Source organism: Bombus vancouverensis, chromosome 15 (assembly GCF_051014615.1).
Source record: "Bombus vancouverensis nearcticus chromosome 15, iyBomVanc1_principal, whole genome shotgun sequence".
Taxonomy (NCBI): domain Eukaryota; kingdom Metazoa; phylum Arthropoda; class Insecta; order Hymenoptera; family Apidae; genus Bombus; species Bombus vancouverensis.
Genome location: NC_134925.1, coordinates 6,965,474 through 6,974,065, shown reverse-complemented (window position 1 = coordinate 6,974,065; position 8,592 = coordinate 6,965,474). Strand labels below are relative to the sequence as shown.

The 8,592-nt window shown below is 28.4% G+C and overlaps 4 protein-coding genes across 5 annotated transcripts; 2 read left to right on the top strand and 2 right to left on the bottom strand.

Moving 5' to 3' along the window:
* The first annotated feature begins 305 nt into the window (after positions 1-305).
* Lamtor5 (Late endosomal/lysosomal adaptor, MAPK and MTOR activator 5) lies at positions 306-1,525 on the top strand. Its single transcript, XM_033335005.2, has 4 exons — positions 306-504; positions 851-912; positions 989-1,103; positions 1,268-1,525. The coding sequence occupies exons 1-4, from the start codon at positions 470-472 to the stop codon at positions 1,329-1,331; spliced, it is 276 nt and encodes a 91-aa protein (XP_033190896.1). The 5' UTR covers positions 306-469; the 3' UTR covers positions 1,332-1,525.
* On the bottom strand, positions 1,161-4,127 carry LOC117157176 (man(5)GlcNAc(2)-PP-dolichol translocation protein RFT1). The gene is made up of 8 exons (XM_033334981.2): positions 3,882-4,127; positions 3,431-3,633; positions 3,169-3,355; positions 2,819-3,103; positions 2,633-2,764; positions 2,415-2,546; positions 1,843-2,343; positions 1,161-1,764 (listed from the first exon to the last, which is right to left on the bottom strand). The coding sequence occupies exons 1-8, from the start codon at positions 3,939-3,941 to the stop codon at positions 1,606-1,608; spliced, it is 1,659 nt and encodes a 552-aa protein (XP_033190872.2). The 5' UTR covers positions 3,942-4,127; the 3' UTR covers positions 1,161-1,605.
* A 140-nt stretch (positions 4,128-4,267) lies between these two features.
* LOC117157183 (mitochondrial S-adenosylmethionine carrier protein) lies at positions 4,268-7,300 on the top strand. Of its 2 annotated transcripts, none has more exons than XM_076624690.1 (7): positions 4,268-4,352; positions 5,197-5,353; positions 5,430-5,539; positions 5,771-6,011; positions 6,096-6,234; positions 6,313-6,529; positions 6,711-7,300. In XM_076624690.1, exons 2-6 carry the CDS (start codon positions 5,218-5,220, stop codon positions 6,422-6,424), a joined length of 738 nt encoding a protein of 245 aa, XP_076480805.1. In that variant the 5' UTR covers positions 4,268-4,352; positions 5,197-5,217; the 3' UTR covers positions 6,425-6,529; positions 6,711-7,300. The 2 variants fall into 2 exon arrangements, with proteins under 2 accessions (XP_076480805.1, XP_033190886.1); XM_033334995.2 differs by lacking the exon at positions 4,268-4,352 and adding an exon at positions 4,588-4,729.
* Positions 6,950-8,524, bottom strand: LOC117157186 (ras-related protein Rab-24). Its single transcript, XM_033335003.2, has 4 exons — positions 8,132-8,524; positions 7,665-7,753; positions 7,327-7,601; positions 6,950-7,258 (listed from the first exon to the last, which is right to left on the bottom strand). The coding sequence occupies exons 1-4, from the start codon at positions 8,243-8,245 to the stop codon at positions 7,146-7,148; spliced, it is 591 nt and encodes a 196-aa protein (XP_033190894.1). The 5' UTR covers positions 8,246-8,524; the 3' UTR covers positions 6,950-7,145.
* Positions 8,525-8,592: the final 68 nt, after the last annotated feature.

Here is an 8,592-nt window from a genome sequence, read left to right as displayed (position 1 = left end):
AATTAAAAATCATATAAAAATATTATTTTATAATAATATGAGAAATTATCTACTTGCTTATGAAACATGTGATTTACATTTGATGAATAACAATTTTTATGCAGTTGTAACGAAACAACTTATTATAATAATAAAATTCTTACACGTTGTTGTTTACTTGTAAAAGTATATTTTGTAAATTTTTATGTAGTACAATTTTTTTTCAAAATGAATGTAATAAATGTATTTTACAAGAATACTGTTTTTTGTAACACCATCTAGAAATGGTAATCGATACAGAATATGTGACGATTGCGATATATCGAATCGTTCGATTAAACTTGTTGCAGTAACTGAGTACTCCGACTTGCGAATGTATACAAAACTGTGCAATTATGATAAACGTCAAAACGACGAATTCTTTTTAACGAACACCTAATTAATGCAAATTATTTTTTAACGAGCGTGTTTTGTAATTTAATTCCTTGAAATGGAAAAGAATTTAGAAAAAACATTAGATGACGTGTAAGTTTTATACAAGAATTTTCTCATATATCTTCATCATATATCTCATATATGACAAAGCGATTATCTAAATTGATGTTTGTTTTAGTGCTACTGATACAAATATTTTGCAAAATGTAATATTCTCATTAACATTTAATATTCATATACCATTATTTTATATTCTTATTACTGTGCAACTAAATATAACCCTTACACTTAATAACTTAAATTGTGATACAATATGGAGAATTCTATTAATTTTGATGTCTATTGATATAACAATACATTTAAAAAATTTATTATAAAATACATTTAAAATGTAAAAATTAGCAAATTATTGATTAAATTTAATATTTTTTGATAGTAATAATACTGAAGGTATTATTGGCTGCATCTTGGCTGATCATGCCGGATTATGTTTAGGAGGTATTTCTAGCTAATTTTATTTACATTATACACTAAACATTATCTGGAAGAATAAGAATGAAACAACTATTTTCAGCCAAAGGAAATGCATCTACTGATAGTGCAGGAATAATTGCAGCTATTGCAGATCAAGTTGCAAAGCTAGAACCTAAATCACCAGCTCCAGTTATTTCTCTTCAAAATGATAGCAAGTAATGTCTTTTTATTGATTTTGTTTCGTTTTGTACTGTTAAAATTAAGATACAAAATTATTAATCAACAAATTTATTAAACAACTTTGAAACTCAACATGTCTTTAACTAATCTTTGAACTTGCACTAAATTAATATTAAAAACATTATAAATTATTTTGTAGGAAATGCCTTATACAACGCCAAGGTGCAGTAGTAGGTGCCATTTATAAGGATATTTCTATGTAAAATAGTTTTGTTATATAAATGAATAATATTGTTTGTATGTAAACTAAGCTCTATTATGTTTGTTATTTTGTTAATTATATATAAACTTTAAATATATAGGTGGCTTTTTAACACATCCTCATGAGATAGTAGAACTTGTACTTGATTCTGATTGTAACAGTATAGAAAATACATGATTATTAAATTTTACAAGACTTATAAGAGTTCGTTATAGCACCTTTGTAGATAGTTTGTAGGTAAATATCAATAAATCACCATTAAAACATATCTAAGGTCAGTCACTTTTCTTATGTCTGTTACTTCTTTCATACCATTTGTTTGTACCAAGTCTAATTAAATCATGGTGTTCATATATCCAAGAGACAAGTACTATCATAAACATTATCACTCCAATAATTAAGTGCAATAATTTTTCATCTGGAAAAAAGTAAGCCTGAAACATAAAAATTTCGAGTTGTAATACTACATTTTCTATTAATATATGGAATAATGAAAAGTATTACTCCATTACATGAGAGACATTAGTGATCAATGCTGCTATTAGAAGAGAAGCAGAAAACATAGGCTTTGGCACTAATCCACGTAATGGACGGTACATTGTATCTTTGTATCTTTTATTGATAAACATAGTAGAATGCACAATTCTTAAACTCATGTTTACACAGTTTCCAAAAATGAAACCAACTGGTCCAAACCAAATAGCAAATAAATAGGATGCACACAGAAATGCGATCGATTCGTAAATCATAATCAAATTGCTCTTATTTATAGTCGCACTATCGGCCGTTGCATTGCTGTAACATTCTGTTACTCCATTTATTCCCAAAAGGAGGATAGCTAGACAATGTGCTCGCATTAAGAGTACTGGCAGATGTGAAATTAATTTAGTACCACCATATAACCATAAAAGTGTGCTTGAATATGACTGTCCAAACACTAAAACAACTAACCCAATCGACATAACAGCTGAACATAAATGTGTTAGCACATTTACGCTTTCTTGTATTTTTACCTTTAAAGGAAACTTATTTTTAATAATTTGTAGTATATGAATACATGAAAAATGTTTCATATAATACTTACAGGATTTTGGTCATTAACTGGTTTGTCTCGTTTTACCATTTGAGTAAAATAGAAATATCCACTTTCTTCTATTGGACGGAAAATAAACCTTGCTGCTAAAGAACCTAAATTATTTATAATTTCGTATGTTCCCTTTAAACATATGAAAATAAAATGAAATAGAAAAGAATTAATTTAATGAACTTATATATAAATACTTATTATAACTGATTAAATACCTGTTCAGTAAATGTTAATACTGGCATTACTGTCATAATTAGCCTTTCTCCTTCTGTTAAAATTTGCTTTAGAATTCCTTGTCTAAAGAAACTCCATGTAAGAATAGTCAACTTTTTATCTAGATATGATTCCTAAAAATGACAGTCTGTATACATAATACACAAAAGATCCATCTTAATACATACTTTGTTTGTCAATTGCCCAGGCAAAAAGTCCTTCACTGTTTTGAAAGGAAATTCTCTCACAACATACTCGTCAGTACTGTCTTTTAATGACATACGCCTCTTTAACTTATACTTGTTAAGCTTTTTAATATAATAATGAAAGTATAAATAGTGACTAGCAGTATAAAATATTGCTGCAACTAGTTGAGCTACACTAAATGCTAACAATGCATTCTCTGGATTTTGGAGTATCAATGGAACAAATGTTATAGTACGAATAGCAATCATGATAGAATCAAGTATAATCTAAAAAAATTCAATAACTAATTATAAGTACAATTTCCCATACTATCTTTAATTCAAAATCTTACTTTCAACCTAACAAATAAAAATGCACTAGCGACCAGTTGAACGATTAAAGATGATAATTCAATAATACAAGACAAAGCAACTGCCCAAACTGCAAATGTATAATATGATGGTAATGCCTCAGATGTTGTTAAAACAGAAAGCCAAATATATCCAAACAGTAAGGACATTAAGAAACATATAGGAACCCTGAAAAAATATTTACCATCTAAGTATTTATGTAGGTTTCATTTATATTATAATTAATCACTTTTAGAAACGAACGTCATCCATAATAAATTTACAACTTGAGCCCAATTATGTTCTGCTGTGTTGGTTAAACATGCTTTCATAAATGGTTCTCGAGACAGAAACAAAATCATTGATTCCAATAATAGTAGTCTCACATTTATGACTCCTAGAACAGCTTGACCCACATACCGAACAACGAAGGCATTTAAAATAAAAGTGACTCCTCTGCATAATATCTAAAAAGAAATTGATTATAATTATTTTTCTCATATATATCTTAGTTTATTGGCATGTTAGAAGCTATCAGATATTAATAAAAACAATATAACTTTTTTAAATATAAGCAAATAAAGGTATTGTAATCGCGAATAATAGCAGCAGAATTTGTATTTATATAAATGATATAATTTTTCTCATAGATAGAGAATGATGTTTTTTGCCATGAAATACTTAAATTTTAAAAGTGTTGTGTTATTGTATATACCTGAAATACAATATTGAACGAAGCTGTTTCCACGCTGCTTTTCAAAATATTTTGTGACATTTTTATGGACGATCAAATGAAAATATAAATGTTTCGAGATTCCCGCCCAAAGGGGTGATCAATGAAATTCAAGGTTATGTAAACACTTTAACGGTATCTAAAACATCAAGTCGATCATTTTTCAGTAATTTCATTCGCGCTCCTAACTAATCGGAACATAGCAAATACAAAAGCCAAGAATTTCTTCATACTGCATGAAACGGTTTTCATGACGTAATTGCGTTAATTTTCTATATATATGCATTGGGTCTAGTAATTTTGTGTCATGCATCTTCATCTATTCTTCCTAGTGGAAAACTGTTTTCAAAACAAAAGCTTTTTCCTAACCTTGGTGACACAGAATTTTGACATACATGAGATAAGGTTAGGTTTCACCTAGCAGACTATCACAGTAGAATCAGAGATTGTAGCGTAAGTAGACAATGATTAACTTGTGAAGTGATGTCATTACGCAATAATGTCCATGTGGTCTTTTCATTTCATACCTATACTTCACGGATACAAAATGTTAAATTTCTAAAATAGGTATCTCTGATCGCTTTCGTTCATTTAACAAATATTCTACGATGATTAAACTATCACATACACGATGACTCTTTAGTTATTAATTAAACGAAACGAAACATAATAATATTAAATATTTAATTATTTTTTTAAATTTTTCTATCAATGTTCGATAATGTTAATACAGTAAAGAAAATCAAAAATTGTACTAATCGAAAATGTTACAAGAAAGTAATCCAACAGCCACCACAGGTGCGAAAAACGTTTTCGTTACTTCGTTAATCGTAAGTAAATTATTGTGTAATGAGTATATGATGAAATAACATGCATGCCTCTATTATCATTAATACACATGGCAATTCTTTACATTATTATAAAAAATTATAAAACTTACTTGATAATCATTTTATATAAATTTGTATTAATGTTAATATCCTTCCAATCTTTTTAAAAAAGTTTTTATAGTTTATTTACTTAAAAATAACAAATATATTAAATAGCGCCAATTTTTTAAAACAGAAATTATTTTTTTCTTGAAAATTAGCGTATATAATATTATTTTATAACATTTATTTATGAATTTACGGTTAACAATTCATGGATATTTTTGCAACTTAAAGTTATATTTTTATGATATACGTATTTTTAATATATATTGTATATCTACTATATATAATCTAAGAGCAGTTAGATTTTTAAGTCAACATCTACACATGCAATTGTAAGAAAAATAATATTTAATCGACGATAGTCAGGTGCTCTCGCAGGAACTATGTGCGATTTTATATCATTTCCTTTGGATACGCTTAAAACGCGATTACAAAGTCAACATGGTTTCTTAAAATCTGGTGGTTTTAGACAATTGTATAAGGGTTTAGGCCCCGTAATGATAGGATCCGCACCATCAGGTAAACTTAAGATAACAATTTATCCTTTAATACATTTTAAAAATAAAAATAATATTGATAAAAATATTCTTTGCAGCTTCGTTATTTTTTATAACTTATGAAACTTTAAAAATAATGTTTCAACCTCAAATACCTGAACAATATCACGTGTTTATACATATGACTGCCGCGTCAGTCGGAGAAATGGTAATTTATATCTTATTAATGTTATATGTAAATAATAACAGTAATAATAATCAATATATACAATTTAAGGGTGTGTGGGTACTCGGTATCTCAGGTTCGGATCAGGTCAGGCTCACGATTTCGAATACCTGCACACCCCTAATATAATCAATATACAAAGCATAAACGATCCTTTTTACCTCTAAACATACAATTACAAGCAGTTTAGTAATGCTGAGATGTTACTAATAGGTTGCATGTCTTATTCGAGTCCCAGTAGAAGTAGTGAAACAAAGGAGACAAGCATTTTTAAGCGATGCCCACAAATTACCTTTGAGAGCTTTATATCGTGGTTACGGAAGTACTGTGATTAGAGATTTACCGTTCGGTTTAATTCAGATGCCACTCTGGGAATATTTTAAACTTTATTGGAAAAAGCACGTGAAACGTGAGTGCACGCCTATGGAGGGTGCTATCTGCGGATCGACGTCAGGTAGAAAAATAAAAAAAAGTTAATTAAATCACGGGTATGCATTAACATTGTATATTTTATTATTACGAACATTGATTTTTATAGTTGCCATATCTGCGGCCCTAACGACACCTTTAGACGTTGCAAAAACTAGAATAATGTTGTCGAATGTGACGGTAGGGAAAGATGAAATAAAAATATCCGCGATGTTAAGCAAAATTTACCACGATCATGGTTTTAAAGGGTACAGAACAAGCTTGTCTCTTAAATATTCGATTCTACTTGTTATCCTACAAACACAATAATCGATAAATATTTTCAGACTTTTTGCAGGCTTTGTACCAAGAGTGTGTGGTTTTACTATTAGCGGATTCGTATTTTTCGGTGTTTACGAAAAAGTTAAAGAAATATGTACTGCGGTTTTGCCACCATAATGTTGTGAAAGATACATTTATAAATATAAATCATGGTTAATATTTTGTCAAATGATACTACCATAGAGTCAAAATAGAAAGAAAATTGAGATAGAAGTTAATTTCGTATGTATTTGGTAGTAATTTTATCATAAATATTGCATGTTAATCTTTCATCAGCAATATAATATATTAATGAATAAGAAAATTTTTTTAAACTTTTTTTATAATCACATTGCATTTGTTATAACATATTTTATTACTTTTTCTATTTCTACTACCTTTACCTACTCTTATTACTTTTCAGATTTCGAAGAGAATGAGTATTTACGTTACATTGAATTTTACTCATGACATAGAAAAGTAGAAAATGAAAATACAATTGCATTTATATTTTAATTATTAATAGAAAGATACTGTAGTCTTTACCGCAAATTTTGCATTTAAATTGTAATAATTAAAAATGAGAAAGCACACTTTTATTCCACAATATATCTAAATGAATGTGAGCATGCACGTATCAGGAAAGAAATAAAGAACACAAAGAAATGTAAAATATAAAGTATATTTAAAAATAATCAACAAACATGAAAATTTTCCTTACATTTACATATAATAATGTGTTGACTTATAATATACTGCACATTAATTTATATTCGTGATATTCACTTGTACAAAATAATATAAAATATGATAAATAAGAAAATTATGGTAATTTTTAATACTGACTTTGTTATATTCATTAACAACAATATGTTACTTTGGGTTCGTTACTTATATCAATTACCTCTTCAATTTTTTGTACATTATTTGGATCAGACATAAAATCTTGTGCAATTTCATTAAACAATTCAGCTACAAAATTAACTTAATAAATATCACACATTATAACAATAATGAGAGTGTATAATATATATCCTTACCAACATTTTCTCCAGTTTTACTAGATGTTATAAACAATTTAGCTCGAATACCAGCAGTATATGTTTTTACAACATCTATATTAGGAGATGGAACTGCACCATGCGCTAAAATATCATTTTTTGTTGCACAAATGTATATTTTACATCCTTCTTCAACTTCCCTAAGCTCCCTTATCCAGAATTTTGCTCTTTGAAATGTATTTGATTTTGTGATATCATAACAGATAACAGCAGCCTTCGCACCACGGTAATATATCCTACTCATAGCATCATATCTAAAAATATATAATTTATGACAATCAACATTCTTGAATTTTTCATTTTTGAAGATTACTTACTTCTCACTGCCTGCTGTATCCCATATTCCCATGATAAGCCTTTTCCCATTGACTTGCATTTGCTTAGCTGCAAACGCAGCGCCTATAGTCTAAGGAAATTGGAACTGGGTTAATTTGTTTTGTGACGCATCTCTTAGATGATTCTCAGTGCAAATCTTAATAACTTTATTTTACAATATTCCTTCCACTTCGCGGACTAAGAGGAACAAGACAGACTAAATCAGTATAGTCCCTAAGTCATTCCAATATGAATTGTACAATTGACAAACAAGAATCTAGAAACAAGTTCTTTATAATCTGATATCTCTAGAGAAATTGGATATACAGACTAAATTTTCCTTATTTGTTGTACATATTACGTTAAATGATTAAAGAAAAGATAAAGAAAACAATTTCGAACATTTATTTAATTTATTACATTATATAAAGTAATGTATAATATACACGTTGTATGTGATTGTACTTACGTTTTGGTAAGATAGACCTTCATTAAACCTTTCATTTACGAAACGTTCGACGAGACTCGTTTTTCCTACAGCTGAGTTACCCAATAAAACCACTTTCAAATCGACGCGATTCATCCCTAAATAATGAAACTTCCTCAGTGTAATAATGCTACGAAATAAGTACTAGTCCTTTTTGTACCATTTAGGTTAGAGTAATTGTTTATTTTTTATATTAAAGAGTAACTACTGTTTAATATTTGTAGAAGATAAATCTGAAGGTGACTACAATGCCCTTTGATACGAAAGACGTCATCAAGAATTCAGTACAATGTCTATTCCAAGAAAAACTGGTAAACTTGCATATAAATACGTAACTAAATAAATACTCTATCAAGCATTTATTACTTATTACTTGTCACAGATGGCGCTTTTATATTTTTACTATCTCATTGTATATCACATCTGATCATACCTACTTTAAA

Excerpts from the sequence above, each read along its gene's own strand:
- Lamtor5 (XM_033335005.2), top strand. The coding sequence starts at position 470 with ATGGAAAAGAATTTAGAAAAAACATTAGATGACGT. Across the intron at positions 505-850 it reads GAAAAAACATTAGATGACGT|TAATAATACTGAAGGTATTA; the intron begins GTAAGTTTTATA and ends ATTTTTTGATAG. Across the intron at positions 1,104-1,267 it reads TCTCTTCAAAATGATAGCAA|GAAATGCCTTATACAACGCC; the intron begins GTAATGTCTTTT and ends ATTATTTTGTAG.
- LOC117157176 (XM_033334981.2), bottom strand. The coding sequence starts at position 3,941 with ATGTCACAAAATATTTTGAAAAGCAGCGTGGAAACAGCTTCGTTCAAT. Across the intron at positions 3,104-3,168 it reads TTTTATTTGTTAGGTTGAAA|ATTATACTTGATTCTATCAT; the intron begins GTAAGATTTTGA and ends GAATTTTTTTAG. Across the intron at positions 1,765-1,842 it reads TGATCACTAATGTCTCTCAT|GCTTACTTTTTTCCAGATGA; the intron begins GTAATGGAGTAA and ends TTTATGTTTCAG.
- LOC117157183 (XM_033334995.2), top strand. The coding sequence starts at position 4,664 with ATGTTACAAGAAAGTAATCCAACAGCCACCACAGGTGCGAAAAACGTT. Across the intron at positions 5,354-5,429 it reads GATAGGATCCGCACCATCAG|CTTCGTTATTTTTTATAACT; the intron begins GTAAACTTAAGA and ends TATTCTTTGCAG. Across the intron at positions 6,235-6,312 it reads CACGATCATGGTTTTAAAGG|ACTTTTTGCAGGCTTTGTAC; the intron begins GTACAGAACAAG and ends AAATATTTTCAG.
- LOC117157186 (XM_033335003.2), bottom strand. The coding sequence starts at position 8,245 with ATGAATCGCGTCGATTTGAAAGTGGTTTTATTGGGTAACTCAGCTGTA. Across the intron at positions 7,602-7,664 it reads GATACAGCAGGCAGTGAGAA|ATATGATGCTATGAGTAGGA; the intron begins GTAAGTAATCTT and ends ATATATTTTTAG. Across the intron at positions 7,259-7,326 it reads TAAAACTGGAGAAAATGTTG|CTGAATTGTTTAATGAAATT; the intron begins GTAAGGATATAT and ends TTAATTTTGTAG.